At 36.4% G+C, this 21,059-nt stretch overlaps 1 protein-coding gene and 1 pseudogene across 1 annotated transcript; both read right to left on the bottom strand.

Moving 5' to 3' along the window:
* Positions 1–4,101: 4,101 nt before the first annotated feature.
* Positions 4,102–5,037, bottom strand: LOC122739013 (olfactory receptor 2D2-like). Its single transcript, XM_043980878.1, has one exon. It carries the CDS (start codon positions 5,035–5,037, stop codon positions 4,102–4,104), a length of 936 nt encoding a protein of 311 aa, XP_043836813.1.
* Positions 5,038–18,032: 12,995 nt separating this feature from the next.
* Positions 18,033–18,888, bottom strand: LOC122739015 (annotated as a pseudogene).
* Positions 18,889–21,059: the final 2,171 nt, after the last annotated feature.

Here is a 21,059-nt window from a genome sequence, read left to right on the forward strand (position 1 = left end):
GGAAAAATATAAATTGCTCATGGGAAGGCCATGCTTATATGGTGAAAATGACAATTCTACATAAATTAATTTACCTATTCAGTGCTATACCAATCAAACTACCCAATAATTATTTCATAGAGCTAGAAAAAAAGAATAATAAAATTTACCTGGAAGAACTAAAGGTCAAGAATCTCAAGGGGATTAATGAAAAATACAAAGAAAGGTGGTTTAGATGTACCAGAACTTAAACTATAATATGAATCAGAAATCATCAAAACTATTTGGCACTGGCTAAGAAATAGAGTACTAGATCAATGGAATAGTTTTGGCACACAAAACACAGCAGTAAATGAACATAGCAATATCCTGTTTGGTAAACTCAAAGACTCTAGCCTCCAAGATAACTCCCAATTGCCTCACAAAAAATTAATTAATTAATTAATTAAAATTAGGTGCTCTAGCATTTGGTGCATATAGGTTTATTGTTGTTATTGTTTCATTTTCTGTGGTACCTTTTATCATAAGTTTCTCTGTTTACCTCTTTTAAATAAATCTATTTTAGCTTTAACTTTGCCTCACAATGATTTCCCTGATTTTTTTTGCTTCAGTTGAAGCATTATAAATTCTACTACAGCCCTTTAACTCTATCTCATTTTAAAATGTGTTTCCTATAAACAACATCTTGTCAAATTCTGATTTTCATTGCTATCTATTTCCATTTTATGGGTGAGTTCATCCCATTCTCATTCAAAATTATAATTACTAGATATGGATTTCCCTCCATACTATTTTTCTTCACTATTATCCTTCTTGCCCTCTCTTTTAACCCTACAACACTACATGACAGACATTTCTTTCTCTGGTGACATAATTCCATAAAGACATACTTTATTATGATGCTCCTCTGCATTTCTTCACTGGTGCTATTTTTCAGCTTAATCATATCACTCATTTACTTCTTCAATGACTTTTGGGAAACCTATAATATCAAGTTTTCAAAGACTGTGTTATTCCATGACTAACAATCCTACAACATTACTTGAAATATACTGATGTTTAAAAGATGAGCCTTTCTTACAGAAATTTGGGGTCACTAATAGCCTTGCAGTTTCTCAAACTAAAATCAACCCACTCTTTTTTATCAGTTCTGGACCCAACTGCTCTAAGATATGCATGTTCGTGAACTATAATGATGCCTCAGTAAACATGGAATAAGGGTTATACATCCAAATGTTGATAATATTTTGTACAATAAGCATTTTTCATTTGCTTGGATTTTCCTGTGTTGATAATTAAACCAAACCTTTTGGGAGATTACAGATCACATTTAGAAGGCTCTCTTTTACTCTGAGATACAATATAGGCAACACAATGGCAAAATTTTAGGGTATAGGTAGTATATAATCTAAGAAATTTAAGATAGAGATATCAGTGTGAGACTTATTGGACATGATTATTTGCATGGTAGATGTGGAATTTATGGAATTTGCCATACACAAAGAGCAGCACTTGGAGGACCACAATAGATATTTATTATATTTTATATTTAGATTCTATTATATAAATCCTCTATGATAGTTCAAAATTCATATGACAGGCATACATCTCTGTGTTTTTTGCACTGCTTATGTCATAGGATGGTCAATCATACTTTTCTTTGCTATTATATCTATCAAGGAACCTTATATCATTTTGACATAGGCATGAGAGGCACCCTTTTGGAAGAATGCCTTTAAGGCAGCATTTTGTTCTGGAAAATCAAATGCTTTTATACAGTCAATAGATGATAAGCACAATGGAAAGTATTTTTGTAAATTTTAGCAAATTTTGTGAATATAAAGTTGTATTCTACCACAGAATGTTGTTTGCAAAATCATGTGTGTTCCTTTGCCATTCCTTTCACAAAATGACCTTGGTTTAGGTATGATATATTCTCATGATGATTTCATGGAAATGGGAAAAGTAGGCTTATGAGTCAGTAATTATTGATATGTATTGATACTTTCTACAAGTCAACACCTTTTCCATGAATTGACATTCTTTTATCTTGCAAGTATCTTGAATATTGTTCACTGATATCTTCCAAATTATATTGCTGCCAGCACAGACCTCCTCTGACTCTATTTGGTTTAATACAGCTGCTCTTACCATCTTTTTTATTGCTATCTCCACTTGTCTTACAGCACATCAGGAACTAGGACAGGCATGTATCTTCATGGTAGATAAATGTTAGATACACTATTATTAATGGAGAAAGGAGATTGCTATAACAATTTTGTATATTATTTTTGTGTTGTTTTTGTTGTCCTTCTAGTTTCATCCTTAAATGCCTTAATCATTATTGAAATAATTTATGATAGTTAGGTTTCTTGCCAAGCTTTATGCATTATTTTCATCTCTATCTTTCTCACCACTTTTGAGGCAATATGGCTTATAATATTTCACAACTTATTCATAATATTTTACAAATGTGGTGATATTACCTAGGGGCAGCTTCTTTGCAACAAGGTCAAGTGTTTTCAGGGACAGCTAAGTGGCATAGTGGATAGATTGCCAGATCTGGGTTCAAAAAGACCTGAGTTCAAATCCAAACTCAGACACTTACTAGTAGTGTGACTTATCCTTATTGCCTTAGTTTCCTCCTCTGTGAAATGAGCTGGTGAAGGAAATGGCAAAGCACTCCAGTATCTTTGCCAAGAAAACCCCAAATAGGGTCACAAAGATTCTGAAACAACTAGACAAGAGTTTTCTGGCTAAGATCATTTCTATATTCTTTTAAATTCCTTATGATAGATCATTCCCAATTAAACTTTCTTAGGAAATGGGGATAATTTGTATCAAAGTTTGTATTTTTATTATTTTTCTATTAATTAATATTAGTTTGTTCAAATATATCAAATTACTCTTAACTCAGGTGTATACCATATCTTCTAATCCTTATTTCTTTTTCTAAATTAGGAAAAATTATACACAAACAAAAGTTAGCGATAAAAATTTATATTTTAAAAGTCTATATACTTAGATCCTGAAATACCATAGATAGTGAAACTTGCCCAAGTACACTAAAGACAGGAATAATATTCAAAACAATAACAATGTTACTAATAATATTGTTCATATATTTCAAAATACCCATGGCAATATTTTTGTAGTATAAAAGAACTAGAAAAAAAGTAAATTTCCATTGACTAAGTAATGGCTAAGAAAATCAGGGTTCCTATATATAGTGGAAGATTACTATACTGTAAGAAATGGCAAATGTGGATTCAGAAAAACTAAAATGACATCAACTAATAAAGAGTTAAATATGTAGGGTCAGTAAAAAAAACAATATCGCCAGTTATTATGATGATGCAAAACAAACAAAATACTGAGTGCTATGCAATTATAATGACCAAGCTTATCCTCAGAAAAGCTGAAAAAATAAATCTACCTCCCTCATCCCAGAAATGCAGGACTACAGATTTGAAATACTCTATGTTATATCAAACATAGTTGTGGTGTTGGTGACCTAAACTGGTTTTTTCCACTTCATTAAAAGAGGTAGCCCCATGAATAGGGGAGAAGGAACAGAAATATTCAGAAATGTAGAATATATATATAATAACAAAAAAGTTGTATACAGGAGAGAAAACAGTCCTACCAGTAGTATATACATGTGAGAATATAATGATATTATAATCTCATACATTTTGAAAATTGCATTTCCATTACTATCATCACAATAGTTTGTGCTGAGTTTTTGTGTGAGTGCAGCACCAAACCAGTTTGCCTCTTCTTGACCCCAAGAATCCTTATGTAATATTTAGCTCCATCCTCCAAATTCCAGCACAGGATACTCAATGGATATGATAATGCCATATTAATTAGGCTTCTTCTGAGTTATTCAAATGATCATAATTTTACCCAGTTCTTCAGAGGGATAAATATATCATCTCTACCTCTCCCTATGACTCAGACATATTAAATGTGCATATGACCTATACATAATTATATAACAATATAAACATGCATCCCTGCCAACTAATATGGGTCATAAGAAATTAGTTCCTCCTATTAAGCTATTTGAAAAGATTTGCAAGTATAACATCAAGTCACATTCAATGACAAATGAGAGAATCAGGTTCTGCACAACAGTTTACTATTTACAGTGTTTCTGAATGCCCTCTTTACATCCTTGTTCCTCAGGCTATATATGAGGGGATTGAGCATAGGGTTTATCACTGCGTAGAACACAGATACCATTTTGCCTAGTTCCTTGGCAGACTTAGGTGTCATGTAGTTGATAATTGCTGATCCATAAAAAATGATGACCACAATGAGGTGGGAGCCACAGGTAGAGAATGCCTTGAGTCTCCCTGAGGCTGTCTTCATCTTGACCACAGACACAATGATACAAACATATGAGATCATAATCAGGGACACAGGTGCAAGAAGAATCACCACACCCATCAGAAAAATGGCCATTTCTGAACTATGTGTGTCTGTAGATGCCACAACCAGAAGTGCTGGGGGTTCACAAATAAAATGAGCAATTCTATTGTCTCCTTGGTAAGGAAGGCGCAATGTGAATGTAGTGTCGACCATTGATACTAAAACACCACTTGACCAGCATGCTAAAGCCAGGAGGCCACACACCCTCCATGTCATGATGAGGGGGTAGTGCATTGGGTCACAGATTGCCAGGTACCGATCATAAGACATCACAGCTAACAGGGAACACTGTGTACATCCAAAAAACAGGATGAGGAGAAGTTGAACAGCACAGCCTGTGAAAGAGATTAATTTTCTTCTAGATAACATGTGGATTAAGGTTTGGGGAACAATGGTAGTTGAGAAGCAGAGATCAGCCAGAGATAAATTACATAGGAAAAAATACATGGGTGTATGGAGCTGTGAGTCAAGCATAACCAAGGATGTGAGGAGCAGGTTTCCAAGTATGGTACCCAAGTAGACTGCCAGGAACAATGTAAAGAGTATCAGTTGTGTCTTAGGGTCATCAGAAAGTCCCAATAGGAAGAATTCTGTCACCCAGGTCTGGTTGGTTTGGCTCATGTTCTCTCTGTTTCTTTATGAAGGAATCAAGAGATGTAAGATATAAAGATGTCGAAAATCATAGAAGTTTAGTTGGGAAAAAAACCTTAAATGTTATCTAGTGAAACCTTCAACCACCAAATGGTGACCACAAGGAATACATTCCCTTGTTGTACAGCACTGTTGGGAAATGATTATATAAATTAAACTGAAATCTCCCACCCTGTTATTTATATTTTATGCATTGATCTCTGTTGTTTCTTCTAGAGCAGCAAAGACTAAATCTAACCCTTTGTCACCTAATATTTGAAGAAAACATAGCTCCTCCCTAAAGTCTTTTCTTGTATGGGCTAAATACTTTTTGCTCTTTCAACCTTCTTACTATGAGACTTCCAGCCATTCTTAGCATCCGTCTCTACATGTGCTTCTTTTAGCTATTGTTCTCTCATAATATTGGGGAAAGAAATGAACAAAACACTCTATAGACAGTCTGGCTGTCACAGAGTTCAACATATATTTTGGCTCCTTTGAGGAGGAATGAAACTATATTTAACTCAATACAGTCTAAAATTATATTACTTTTTGGGCAGCTAGGTGGCGCAGTGGATAGAGCACTGGTCCTGGAATCAGGAGTACCTGAGTTCAAATCCGGCCTCAGACACTTAACACTTACTAGCTGTGTGACCCTGGGCAAGTCACTTAACCCCAATTGCCTCACTAAAAAAAAAAAAAAATTATATTACTTTTAATTACCTACAGTTGATTCATTTATATCTAGCTTATAAATAAAGTCTTTAGGTCTTTCTCTGATGAACTAATGCTAAGATTAATCTCACCCGTTCTGTATTTATGTAGGCAATTTTTAAAAAATAAAGTGTAGGACTTCAGGTTTAGTCATGCTAATGTTCATCTTGTATCATCTTATTGGCTCTTACTGATGAGAGTACAGTGACATATGAGAAGACACCACAACTCAAAATATCATTACCTTATTAGTACCAGTTAAATGAAAAACAAGAGAAAACTAAAAAGAATCAAATTGCCTTGGAGGAGATGGCAAAAGCTAGATAATTATTTCTATTTTCTTAGAAAATAATTGGACCTCTAGCTGGCAGATTGTTTTAATGGAAGTGTTAAATTTTACAGAACTCCTCTATGAGCTCAAGAGAAATCCACAGCCCACTGTGAGGAATAGTGAGATTTTCTTTAGACAACTAAAAATGCTAGAAGACCTTCTCTTAAAAAAGAATCATCATGCATCAGAATTTGACACCAAGTTTGGGCCCTCAAAATACTCAGTAAGACTCTCAACTCAACTGGTATCCATGGCCTAACTCAAAGTATTAGGAGGAGCATGAGCTGTAAACCCTCATGAAAATCGAAAGGGTATGAAACTGTGTGAAGACCTCTGGGAAACAGTGGCACCTTCTATTCAAATTGCCTATACAAGAGAAAGAAGCCTATCTTGTAGAATAATAAGAGAGGTTTTATAAAATTCTTAATAAAGGGAGACAGTATGATATCGATGATAGAGTTCTCCTCAGAATCAGGAAGACCAGAGTTCACATCCTTGCTCTAATGCATGCTGTGTGACCCTGAGCAGAATATTTCACCTCACTACCCCAGAGTAAGTCTTAGAGAAAGTCCAGTCTGCCTTGAAAGAGTAAGTTCTTTGCCAGGAGTTCCCTACACTTACTAAAACACAGGTTCAGTCCACAAAGAAAAGAAAAAGAGTGGCCAAATGGACAAAGAACTAAGCATGTTTTAAAGAATACACTGTCCTAAATAGGATAGTTCCATTGGAAATTGAAAAGATAGCTTCATTCAATACACTACCTCTATGTAAGTATCTATCCCCACTTCAAAATTTTAGCCTTGCTGAACAATTTATGTATGTGACCCTATTCTTTGTCATTTTGTTATGTAGTATATCTGATTGCTTTTAACAATAGCCTCTTGTCCATCTGTCACCTTTGATCTAAAGCATTCCTTATTTATTTGTGATTCCACTGAGAGGTTTTTCATCTAATTATTGCCATTACATATTTATTCACCCTGCTCCTTTTCTTTGTTTTAGACCTTGTGTTATATAAGCTTTTGGCACAGTAATATTTTCTTTCAACTTTCAACTTTAGAATTTAAAACAAAATATTCACAGGTTAAGATCAAAAGAAATACACTTTTAAAACATGTGAAAAGTCCTATTTTCCAGTGTTGTGGTTTGTAGAGAACATAACAGAACCCTTCATATTAAAACATAAAACTTTTTAAGTATATTCATGTCTATTCTTTGATCAACTTTTTTTAATACTTAATTGCTCTTATCCTAGACTATACTAAATTGTAAACTAGAAATAAGGGAATGCTGATTCATACATTCTATAACATCCAGGACAGAACCAACCACTCAGTGAGAATTCAAATGGTGATCTCTGAACCCAGTGCTAGCTCTGAAATGTTAGGATACTGGTAAATTTCAACTAATTCACTTTAGTTAGATCAAATGCTTGATTTTCCCAGTAGGAAAATGACCATGTCACTCAGAGATAGGAGGCATCGATTTTTATCTTAGACTGTGTTTTATGCTGTAAGAATACAAAATCCACCAAACCTATACCAATAGAATACATGTTTCTTGAGAATGGGACCATTTCTTCTTTGTTTTTGTATTCCTAGGACCTAACACAGTGTCTGGAAAAGGAGGACATAAAAAATGCAATTTGAATGTTGAAAAAACAAGCTGGTGTCTTGGGAACTTGTTCATGATAAAGACAACCTTCAGTTGGATCAGTAAATGGCAAAGTTACTCCATAATATTGGGGCTCATGCTAAGACTCCAGGAAGGCCTTTTTTATCCATTTCTAGTCAGAGTTTATTTTAGGCTGATGGCATTACTCATTTGCATCCTGAAGAAGAAGGCCCATCTATGAGTGAGAGGGGCACCAAATAGGAAGGAGAATTTGTGGCTTTATCTTCCTCATTTTCCACACCCATATCTCATTACTATTTCCATCTAGGATCCAAAACTCATCTCCAATAAGCTTATGAGGAATAGAGATGTTTTTCTGATATCAAGTAAAAGTGACATTTTGAAATAAAATTAGACAGAAAAGACAATTCCACAAATATTTATAGCTTTTGAGAGTTCCAAGAAAATCTCTTCAAAAGTTCTACAAACATTTATCTGCATTTCCATTCTCTTCTAATTCAATCTGCATTTTTCTCAACACTAGAATTCAAGGAAAAGGAGAATTTCTGATTTTAACATATAAAGGTTTATGATTTGGAACAGTGACTTCTATAGTATCACATCATAAATGTCATACTTAAAAAGGATGTTTTTTTTGGTGAGACAATTGGGGTTAAGTGACTTGCCCAGGTTCACACAGCTAGTAAGTGTTAAGTGTCTAAGGTCGGATTTGAACTCAGGTACTCCTGAATCCAGGGCCAGTGCTCTATCCACTGTGCCATCTAACTGCCCCTTAAACAGGATTTTTAAAGTACCAAAGTATAATATTATTATACTGTAAGATATAATATAATTACATATTTATTACTAAATACCAAGCATAATATTATTTACATTGTACAGTGAGATCTAAATTATAAATGATTAACTTCTAAATGAATTTATGTAATATATAATTTTATTAATAGGGATCTACTTGAATTACAAATGTTACCAAGTGTTAGGTGCCATTAATACAGTTGATAGATATCACATAAACTGGGCTAGGGAGAATCTACATAGGGAGAAATGATGAAGAGTGAACCTTATAGACAAGGTTGAGATTACCAAGACCATATTTAACTGCTTTAAGGACTCTGGCACACTAATAATTAAAGAGAATTCTACTATTCATAAGCAGCTATCCCAGGAGCTCATTTTGGCAATATTACATTAAAAGCAAGTATTATTAATGAGTACACAAAGTTAATACATGACCTTTCTTCACAAATATTCTATAGTTGAAATTAATTCGTTAAGTTGCACCCCTAATTATTACAGCTTAAAGAAGTTCAACTATTTAAACTTCTTGCCACATTATAAAAAGTAGAAACAAATGGGATGGAGCATATGTAAGGAAAGTGTCTGAAAGTTAGAATTCCAGAGTTTTTATTCTGACTCTTCCTTAGAATTATCCCTTCCATCCTTCAGCTCTCATCATCTTCTCATTCCATTTATTCATATGACCAACATGACTATACCTTGTCCAGATTCAGTACTCTACAGGATTCAAAAAAATGGACCAAGGAGAGAGTGAATCCCAAACTTGTCCTGTCTCTCTGTTGGGATATAAAGAATCATTATGGGGGCAGCTAGGTGGCACAGTGGATAGAGCACCGGCCCTGGATTCAGGAAGATCTGAGTTCAAATCCAACCTCAGACACTTGACACTTACTAGCTGTGTGACCCTGGGCAAGTCACTTAACCCCAATTGCCTCACTAAAAAAACAAACAAACAAAAAAAGAATCATTATGCAGAGCAAACATCTAGTATCAAAGAATCTCAGAACAGGTTGGAACCTCAGAGCTCATCTAGTCCAATTCATAATTGAATAGAAACAGTCTCTACAACATCTCCCAAAAGGGGTCAGTGATATTGAGTGATGTCACAATCCCCCCTCCTCAAGTCATTCATTCTATATTTGGATAGCTCCAACTGGTAGAAAATTTTTCTTTATTATGGATAGAAATCTGTGTCTCTGAAACTTTCACACATTACTTCTGGTTTCTGGAGTCAAGGGGAAAATTCCTAATCCCTCTTCCATATTCAAATTCTTAATTAACAACAGCTATCATCTCCACATGCACTCAGTCTTCTCTGCATTCTAAGTATTACCAAATGACATGACTCCACGTCTCCCAGCCCTCACCATCCTGACTGCCATCCTCTGGACATACTCCAGTTCATCATGTTCTTAAACTGTGTTACCTAATGCTGTGCAATATGTGAATAATCAGAACAAGGAATAGATCTATAAGAATTCATTCTCTTGCTCTGTCCACTGTTGTCTACCTTCTACCTACCAGAAACAGTGACCCTCAAGAAATGCTTGTGATATCCACAAATATATCAAGAGAAACTTTACAAATTCATGGATAAAAATTAGCATGTCTGTGGCATTCCCCAGATCTAACAACCCTGTCAGAAATATAAATGAAGTCAGGCTGTCATTATTCACTCTTGATGAGGCTCTATTAGTTTTTAGTTATCATTGCTATTCTTTAAATACTTACAACCCACCATGCTAATAATATAGCAGAGCATTTGTTATTGGGAAAGCTCCAATAGATTTTAACCTATGAAGAAGTGTCTTCAGGAAAGACATCTAGTAGAGCAGCCAATTCCCTATTATTTGGCCTCTTTTCACACACACACACACACACACACACACACACACACACACACACACACACACACTGTTTTAAGGACTTAAACAATCCAAAGCCTTTAAAAGAGATGCTCTGGATTCACCGTGACAAGTTTTTAGTTCCTTGGCCAGGAAAAATTTATGAGAGAGTCAAGCACTAACATTCTGAGAGTTGAAAATGTGAGACAATTGGCATTTCACTGAAATAACAGGTTCTGGTCTCATTGTCTCATTTACTGTGCTGGGAGATTGCCAACAGATGTTAACCAGCTCAGTTAAGTATACTACTTTGGGTGTTTGGGTCCAGAATAGTGGCAGGATTCTCTTCTGGCCTCTGTAAGTTCACATAAAACAAAATGAGTATGATGTTTTCTATCATTCTCTAGGGATATGGATGCCAGAGGGATGCTAACCCAGGTGTATGTGAGTCTCAAGTTTGTTCCTGCAAACATGTTATATCATGGATCCATGTCTCTCACCTTGTCCACCATTCATATCAATAGAACCAAAGAGCTGATAGATATGGTCCCAGAGAGAGGCACAGGAGTTCAGAAATCAGTGTTGTTTTCTTGCCCCATCTCTGTCTTCTCAAATTTGTCCTTCACATTATTGCCAAAGCAATACTCCTAGAGCATCAGCCTGACCATGTCATATGCTGCATAAATCCCAGTGGCTCCCTCAAATAGGCATTTCTTTGTTTCTCTTTTACAACCAGCTTCTAACCTTACACATTGTTCTCCCAACTTTAAATTCATGGTCAAGCCGAACTGTTCTTCTTATTAATCTTTATACCTAGCACTCATCTCTCTACTTTTGCACAGACTGTCTCCCACGCAAGGAATATGATTCCTCCTCATCTGAAGCTTTATAAATGTATAGATGCCTTCATATCTTCTCAAATACCACCTCTTACTTGAAATCTCTTTTATCCTTCCAAGGATGAGGCCCCCTCCCCAAAAATCCATAATCACACTGCAATTTTTGTTCAGTTTTTGCATATCCTTGTATGGATACATGTTATCTCCCTAGATAAAAGAATATCCATCAAAGACACATAATAGAATTTAAGAAATGCTTATTGATTGATTGAATGAGTGAGGAAGTGTTTAATTGATTGATGTACCTCTTTGGGGATAGAATAAGCTAAAATGGATATATAGGCACCAAAAGAGAACTCAATTTCTCTTAATTCTGAGATACTCTGCTCCTCATTACTTAGCCTTTACATCCCCTTTCATTGCTCCAAACCACACTCCTTTACAACATCATTTATCAATTCACAACTAAAATCTTTTTCTTAGATTTGTATAATGTCTATACATCCTACATTCTGCCTCAATATGGCACTCACTTGTTCCCAGTCCACACCCAGAGGAAGGGCAAGATTATAATGTTCAGATGTTGAAATGAGCATAAAGGTTTGAATAATCATAGCTCCTCCTGGAGAAATCGGTTTTGGGGACCTAGAGAGGATGGCTTTTGGGGGTCCTATTGCCATCCAAACCTACCTGCACCAGAAAAATTAATTTTTTTATATAAATTACATCACCAAACTTATTCCATGCCAGTTCCGGAGGAATGCTAGTGGTGTGAAAAATAGGTCCAGTAGAGAAATCATCTGGGTGAAATTATTTGCAATGGAAAACACTAGAAAATCAGATATGGTGGACAAGGGCTAGTGAAATTAAAGGACAAAGAGATTCTGAATCCAAATCTACTCAAAAAATCCCAAATCAGGCTCCATTTTTCAGTAAACCCTTCCTATTTTCCTGTTCTCCATCTGTAACCTCATTTTCTCACCTGAAAGACAAAAACAAAGACTAGGAATCCATTTCACAGTTCACATTGATTCTCCAAATATGGAACATAGACTAGATGCATGAAAAGTGGCTTCTAGGGTTGAAGAGATAGAAATATCAGGTAAGAGGCTATGGCAGAGAGGTCTCTTCCTATATTTGTTCCTTGCTAGGAGTAGGATTTGGGAGAGAAGGAGATAAGTGGCAATCGAACTTAAATCCTCCTTTCCAACAAACAAGTCCCTTTCATGTTTCCAAGGACTTGTCTTTCAAACAAGGATTGATTCTAGGAGGACAACCACAGTTAATGGCCTAGGGTATGGGACAGTCTCTAGAGAATCTACTATATATGCTCTGGAGAATTCCTAAGTCATTAGTATGCTTCTGAAGCGGGGTGATTCTTTTCAAACTAGCTCTCAGGTGATAATATGAAGTATATTTGAGTGCAAGTAATTCAAGCTTAAATCTTAAAATTCTCAATCCCTCTCTCCTTACATCCCCATTTCTCTTTGTCCGTGTGGGTAGGTGCATAAATATGTGATTGACGGCATAGCTGTGAGGCCTATTAATTTTTATCATGATATGATTATTTGGCATGATGTAGTTATTATCTTGTGAAACACATATCCTATATTTCTAGATTTTTTTTACTAAGAAATAAAGCTCAGTTTAATGTCCAGAAATGATTATGACCTGAATGCCTGTTTACATTAAGATATTTTGAATTATAAGTTAGAACCACAGTATCTAAAGTTGGAGCCACACAGGCCATGTAAGACCATAAGTCCTTTCTACATCTTTTACAAACTAGCATACTTCCTGTTCCCTGTTCAGGATATTTCTTCTTCTGCCTCCATATCCTTGCACAAACTTTCACCAAAGACTAAAATGCTCTTCCTCATCTTTTCCAGCTCCTGGAATTGTTCCCCTCAAGGGTTATCTCAGTTGTTACCCCCTTTAAAATGCCTTTCTTGAGTTTCCCCAAATGTTAGTAGTCTCATATAACTGTATTTTTGCATATATCTTCTAAGTAGTTATCTGTAATCATGTTGTACCTCCATATTAGAATGTCAGATCCTTAAGGGCAGGCTACTCATATTTGGATTTCTATCCCTAGCTCCTTGTACGGTGATTTGCATATCCCAATTGCTTCATAAATGTTTGTGAATTGACAAGTAGTGATTTGGCCTCTACTTAAAGACCCTCAGTGATGAGAAACTTATCACTTTGTATGACAACTCAGTCCATTATTGAACAATTCTATTTATTAGGAAGATTTTATTCTTATATTGAACTAAAGTTTATTTCCATGTAACTTCAACCCAGTGGTCCTAGTTTTGCATTCTGGCCAATTGATCACGACTGTAGAGTGAACAGGGCTTACTTTGCTCCAGGGTGACAACACTACATGCTTCTTTTGAGCAGCTTACCTCACAGTCCTTCACAGGCCCACACTACTAGATAACTCTCCCCAAGCTGCCCCCAACAGAGTCTTTACCATTTGATACCTCTTTCCCAAAAAATCTTTTCCTCCAGAAGAAGAGACTGGACTATATAGAAGACAAATTTATCCCCTTCATAGAATCCTAATATTTTAAGAGACCTTAGTAGCCATCTAGTCCAACCCATATTTGATAGGAATTCCCATTATAATACAATTGACAAATTATCAAGCAGCCGTTGCTTGAGGACCAGTGATCAGATATGTTATAGTGGGAAAATGTTATGGAAGGAATAAGTTTGGGTAAAAAGAAAAGGACTTAAACAACAAAAAGATGATAATTGGTTTCTATTTCTTAGCCAGTACCAGATGGTGTTGATAATTACTGCCTTATAATATAGTTTAAGATCTGGTAAACCTCCTTCCTTTACATTTTTTCATTAATTCTTTTGATATTCTTGACTTTCATTCTTCCAAATGAATTTTGTTATTTTTTCTAAGTAAAATTATTTTAGTGATTTAATTGGGATGGCATTGAATAAATAGATTTGTTTAGGTAAAATTGTCATTTTTATTATATTGGCCCTGTCTACCCAGGAACAATTAATATTTTCCAATTACTTAAATCTGATTTTATTTGTATAAAAGGTTTTTTTATAATTTTGTTCATATAGTTCCTGAGTTTGTTTTGGCAGGTGTAGTCCCAGGTATTTTATACTGTCTAAAGTTATTGTACTTTCAATTTTATTAATCTCTCCTTTCATTTTTCAGAATTTCTAATTTAGTATTTAATTGGGGATTTTCAATTTGTTCTTTTTCTAGCTTTTTTAGTTGCATGCCCAACTCATTGATCTCCTCTTTCTCTATTTTATTCATGTAGACATTTAGAGATACAAAATTTCCCCTAAGAACTGCTTTGGCTACGTAAGTTTGGGTATGTTATCTCATTATTATCATTCTCTTGGATGAAGTTATTGCTTATTTCTATGAATTGTTGCTTCACCCATTCATTCTTTAGGATGAGATTATTTAGTTTCCAATTAATATTTGGTCTATTTGTCTAAAGTTATTTTAAATGGGGTATCTCCTACTATCTATTCTTGCATAGTTTTGTTTGTAATATATAGGATGCTGGTAATTTACGTGAATTTACTTTATACCCTGCTACTTTGTTAAAATTATTAATTGTTTCAACCAACTTTTTAGTTGAGTCTGGAATTTTCCAAGTATATAATCATATCCTCTGCAAAAATAGATAGCTTTCTGGGCAGCTAGGTGGCTCAGTGGATAAAGCACCAGCCCTGTATTCAGGAGGACCTGAGTTCAAATGTAGGCTTAGATACTTGACATACTAGCTGGGTGACCTTGGGCAAGTCACTTAACCTTCATTGCCCTGCCAAAAAATTTAGAAAAATAAAAATTTAAATTTAATTTAATTTAATTTAAAAAGGGCAGCTAGGATAAAGCACCAGCCCCAGATTCAGGAGGACCTGAGTTCAAATCCGACCTCAGACACTTGACACTTACTAGTTGTGTGACTGTGGGTGAGTCCCTTACCCTCATTGCCCTACCCCCCCCCAAAAAAGGAGCAGAGTTCATGTGTGTCCAATAAGCATAGAAGCTATCTAATAACAACTTAATAACTTGTAGCACTTGCAGCATGGCTGGTCAACTATGAGAAAAGCAGTTTAGGGCAGCTAGGTGGCGCAGTGGATAAAGCACCGGCCCTGGATTCAGGAGGACCTGAGTTCAAATAAGGCCTCAGACACTTGACACTTACTAGCTGTGTGACCCTGGGCAAGTCACTTAACCCCCATTGCCCGGCAAAAAAAAAAAAAGAAAGAAAGAAAGAAAGAAAAGCAGTTTTTAAAAAATCTATGAGAAAAGCAGACTACAGAATTCAAAGATTTTCATTATTTGACAAGGCTAGAGATCATAATAAAAGAGGTACCAAAATAGAAGCTGAATTACAAGATATGATTAATGAAGCAGATGCTAACAATAATGATATAGTTGACTTTCCAGAACTTCTGACAATGATGGCAAAGAAAAAATGGAAAACGTGAACAGTAAAGAAGAAGTTTGCACAGAGTTTTTTGTTTGTTTGCATGCTTTTTGTTCTGGAGGTCATTTGTGGACTCCTTTGATTAGCATATTATTTTCTGTGTCCAGCAGTTCTGGAAAGTTTTATTGTATCATTTCTTGCTTTATAGTGTTCAGTTGTTTTGTTCTGTTTTGTTTTTCACTTGATTGTGTTCTTTTAGAAAACATAATCTTGAAGTTGTATCCACATACCCTGTCTTCAAGATCAATGTTTTAGTTTCATCAAGATAATTTTTAAATGTTTTTCCTTTTTGCTCTTCTACTTCCAGATTGTCCCACATCTGTGTGATTACATTCCCAATCATTTGTTCTCCTTTGGTGACATTTACCACCCTGGATTCAAATTTTTCTATTCTGCCTATTATTTCTGCTGTGAATGACTTTAATTCTACTTTCACAACTCTTATTTTTTCTTGAAGTATTCAAGAACATTTTGCTGTGGTTCCATATTCTGAGAATCCATAGAATCCTCTGATTAATTAGGGGTGGATTCATTTTCTTTCAGCTTGAAATATTTATTCAGAAATGCTTGTACTCACTTTGATAATATGGAGGCCATATTCACTTCTGTTAATATTACTTGTTGGTTTTTCTCCTTGTGCTCAGTCTTTAATTGAGTTTTCTTTCTCTTGAGTTCTTTGGTAATTTAAGTATTTTTTCCTTATATCCCCTTGTCATTCACTTTCTGAAGGACAGTTTGAATGAAGGCCACAAGGTTTATAAAGGGACCATTGGTTTGTTGGTATTTATCAGGTTCAGAATAACAAAGAATAAAAAAGTGTTTTTTTTTAATAAAGAGTTTATTAGGGGGCAGCTAGGTGGCACAGTGCATAAAGCACCGGCCCTGGATTCAGGAGTACCCGAGTTCAAATCTGGCCTCAGACACTTGACACTTACTAGCTGTGTGACCTTGGGCAAGTCACTTAACCCCCATTGCCCCAACAAAACAAAACAAAACAAAACAAAAAAAGAGTTTATTAAATTTGTAATGTGGATGAACTGACCTATAGGACCGTTTCTGGGAGTAAACAGAGTTCAAGAAGCTTAAGGGAAATCTGTGGTTAGGAGTAAACACAGATATTCCCTGCCTGATTCTAACTGATCATATGTAAGCTTAGGGAAATCCTGTTTCTAATCATGCATGACTGAGAGGCTTATTCTGTGTGATTACTGAGGCTTCTTATTATTTGCTGAGCCAGAAGAGCTGATGACTTAGTGAATAAACTTAACAGGGATGTGTTCGAGGGAACTCAAACCTGCTTATGAGAGCTAATTGAAAGGGGAGTGTTTTCATAACATACTTTTAAATTTAATCTATATTGTTAACATTTCTCCATCACTTTCTTAAGTTGACAGTTAAAAAACACTAAATCAAATCCTGATTTGAAAACAGCTATCATATCCTCACTATTTTTTCTGTAAGCTAAACACCTCAATATTCTTCAATTAATCCTTCCATCATGTGGTTTTGAATCTCATCCTGCCCCACCATGATTTTGGTCATTCACATTCTAGCTTTTCAAAGGTTTCTCTAAAGTGTGGTACCCAGAACTCGACATAATCCTCCAGATGTGATCTGTCCAGGCCAAACTACCACCTCATTCTAGAAAAATGTCTACTACTTCTATTAATTCAAAATAAAGTCACCATTTTGGGTGCCACGGTATCACACAGTTGACTTACATCTAGATTCTCAGTGAGTTTGGTTCCTTTTACAGTCTCCTTTCAAAAATTCCAGGGTCATTAATAAAACAAAAGGGAGAGATCAGTGGTTTTAAAGGGTAGATTACCTATTTAGGATGTCTAAGGGCAAAGCTGTTCTTCAAATACTTGAGACACCTAAAATGTTTTATTCATAATTATTGTCACTTTGGTACAGGGAAGAGTGTTTTAGTAATTCAGCTAGAGTAGCACTGAGTTACTACTTGCACTAGTAGAGAGAAACTATGGATCCAAGTTTTTAATGGGAGGGAATGTTACCTCATGGTCAACCCTAGATAATTGGCAATATGTTTATCCACTTTCTCTGCTTTCTTCCCTTCAAAGAAATTCTAGAAGCCATATTGGAAGGAAGTGTCAGCAGCCTCTTGGCTGGTTTGGTCCCTCCTGATGAGATGGGCAGAAAAAAGCATATCCAAGTCACAGTATCCACATTACTCTTGACCAAACCGACTTTTTTAGGGAACTTCATTGTCACTCAGAGCAGAGTAGAAGCACACAAACCAAAGTTATTGTTTTTCTCTTCTCTCCAAACTTTCCAGTCCATTCAAAGTCAAAATGGAGAATAACACAGCTGAAAGTCATGGTTTACAGAAACATATTTCCTTGAGAAAGGTCCTAGATATTGCTACCTTTACTTCATTATTTCTCAGACTATAGATGATGAGATTCAACATAAGGGTTGTTACTTTATAGGACAGTGAAAGCTGAAAATAGATGATGAGGCTGAGAGGTCCATAGAAGACTATGACAAGATAGGAAGAGCAGGTAAAGCTTAGGATAAAGAGACAAGGTGTCATGATGAATACAATGGTTCCTACAATAGCATAGACCCCCCCCCACAGTGTTATCTCTCCATGAACCAGCCTCAACAAGGCTGGGCCATCACACACACACACACACACACACACACACACACACACACACAACACTTCATTAAAGCCACAGAAGAGCCATATGGCCTGTATGATGGCTATAGGAAAATCCAGTATACATGAAGGAATAGCCAGATGGACAAAGGATCTGAGATTTATGATGAGTGAGTAACACAGGGGATCATAGCTGGCCCCATTGAGGTATTTTTCCATTATTGCTAGGAAGCAGTACTCTGAGAATCCAAAGAAGAAAAAGAAATACATCTGAGTGGCACAGCTAAGGAAGGAAATGGTTGTATCATGAGCTAATAGGTTCCCCGGTATCTTGGGTAGAATGATTAAAGCCAATCTCTAACACAGAAAGGTTCCTGAGGAAGAAGTACATGGGACTGTGCAAGGCTGAGTCAGCAGTAGTGACCACTATGATGAGGGTGTTGCCCAGCAAGGTGACAATTTGAATGGCCAGAAAGAGTACAAAGAGTGGGAGTTAAAGCTCAGGTTGAAGGGCACAGGAGTTCAGGAGGACAAACCCATCCACTGTTGTTCAATTCTCCTCAGCCATCGGCACAGAGACTGCTCCCAAGCTGCAGACATAAAGCACCGGCCCTGGATTCAGGAGTACCCGAGTTCAAATCTGGCCTCAGACACTTGACACTTACTAGCTGTGTGACCTTGGGCAAGAGACAGACAAGTTTTCACTAGAGAAACCAGAATCTAGTTTCCCACATGAGAATTCTCTGCTGTACCCCAGGGAGGAGATGGGAGGACAGATCTTGGTTAAAGGAAAGAGGTCTCTGGCATGGCAAAAGACTGAGGACATAAGGTAAAAACATATAGATTGAGCTTTGAGATGGGATTTGGTCAACCTTTGGAACAGTGTCACTTTTCCAATATAAACACAAAAAAGGTAAGAAATGCTGTCTTATGTCAACCCCAACTAGGATTTGTTCTTTTGGAGGAATCACTAAGGGATGTGGAAGGCAAAACACTGTAGAGTAGAACCCAGTGAATGAATTTTGGCATGAATGTTGATTAAGTAGTTGGCTATAGGAAAGTGTCTCAGCCTCTCTGGATTGAAATTAGAGTAATCATATTTGCACCATCTACCCCAGAAGACTGTTGTGAGGCAAGTGACTTGTAAAATTTAAAGAACTATACAAATGTCAGCCATTCTAAAGGACAGTACCAACTCTGACACTTACTATGTGCTGATGACTTAGTCTTTTTCACTTTTCTAACCTTCCATTTCCTCACTGGTACAACAAGACTGGTGAGAGACAGCATGGTACTACAAATAGAGGGCTAGTTGTGGAGTCAGGAAGACCTGGATGGAATACTTGCTTCTGAAAGTACTATAGGCCTATAAGCAAGTCATTTAACCACTTACTATAAAAAGAAGCTCTGTTAGACTATAAATTATAGATGATTTGCCAAATTGCACTGGTAGGGAGAAGTTCCACACTGGAAGTCGGTTCCCTGGAAAAATGAAGTCACAGATTTGGACCCCTTACCTCCATCAAATGGAGATTAGGCATAGGTTCACCATGCCTAGCAGTACATTTCTAATATATATATATATATATATATATATATATATATATATATATATATATATATATAATTCCTATATTTTCTCATAGACTTCTTAAGCTTTCTGTTTTGGTAGAGGGTTAAGGAAAGACTCTTTCTCCTCTAGACTTTTACCTTTCTTATGTCATGGAATCACAGAATCATGATATTAGAAAAAAGCCATAGAAGTTGCCTTGGCTAGCCCAAACCTGCATAATCTCAGGTATCAATGAAACTATTGATCTCTTGGGTTTGGGAATTCTTAGCTACCATGTATATGCTAATCAGGTGTCCTCACTAAATTTAGCATCAATATGGTGGGCCCCGACAAATAAGGGACCACCAAGTTGCCCAAGAAAAGTGAACTGGCCCAGACTGGAAACAGAGCAAGTCAAAGCTTCTATGCAGATCTACAATGGGGTTAGAACTAAATGATTCTTGTACCTCCACCCTGAATCAATCAATTAATAAACATTTATTAGGAAATCAAGAAACAGAGCCAAGATGCAGAACACAGAAGCACTCAGCTGAGCTTTCCCAAATTCTCCTTCAAATAACTCTAAAATGACTCCTCAAATTGAATTCTGGAGTAGAAAAACCAATAAAATATCAGGTGAAACAATTTTCCAGTACAAGTAGGTCAGGCAGTAAAGGTCTATCTCACTATGACATGGTCAGTCTGGAACTCAGGGCAGACCATACAGAGCAGGTATGCTGCAGTGTTAGCAGCAGGCCTTGGAGGCAGCTGCATTGGTGGCAATAGCAGCTTCAGGAGCTCTCAGCTCATGTACAGTGGGGGAGAGGAAGGAATAGGTACACTGGTCAAAAGAAAATTGCAGAGAACCCTTTTGCTGGCACTGGGTTTAGGACCAGCAAAGTTCTGGGTCACAGTCTCAGGGCCAAAAAGAACAATAGTACTTGTGATCTCGGGAGATCAGGCATTGTGATAGTGTTTCCAGGGCAGAGAGGCATGCTTGTGGTCACTCACAAGGTAGTGGGGACTCTGGTCTCAATTCCAAGACATAGGAGACTAATAGCAATTATGGTTACAGGAGAGTGGGGGACCTAGTCATAGTGCCAGGGCCAAGAGGAGTATTAGTGCTGGTGGCTACAGGGGAAAAGACCAGACCAAGGGATAGGAGAGCAGTGACCACACTCCTTAAT

This window comes from Dromiciops gliroides, chromosome 2 (assembly GCF_019393635.1).
Source record: "Dromiciops gliroides isolate mDroGli1 chromosome 2, mDroGli1.pri, whole genome shotgun sequence".
NCBI classification, from domain to species: Eukaryota; Metazoa; Chordata; class Mammalia; order Microbiotheria; family Microbiotheriidae; genus Dromiciops; species Dromiciops gliroides.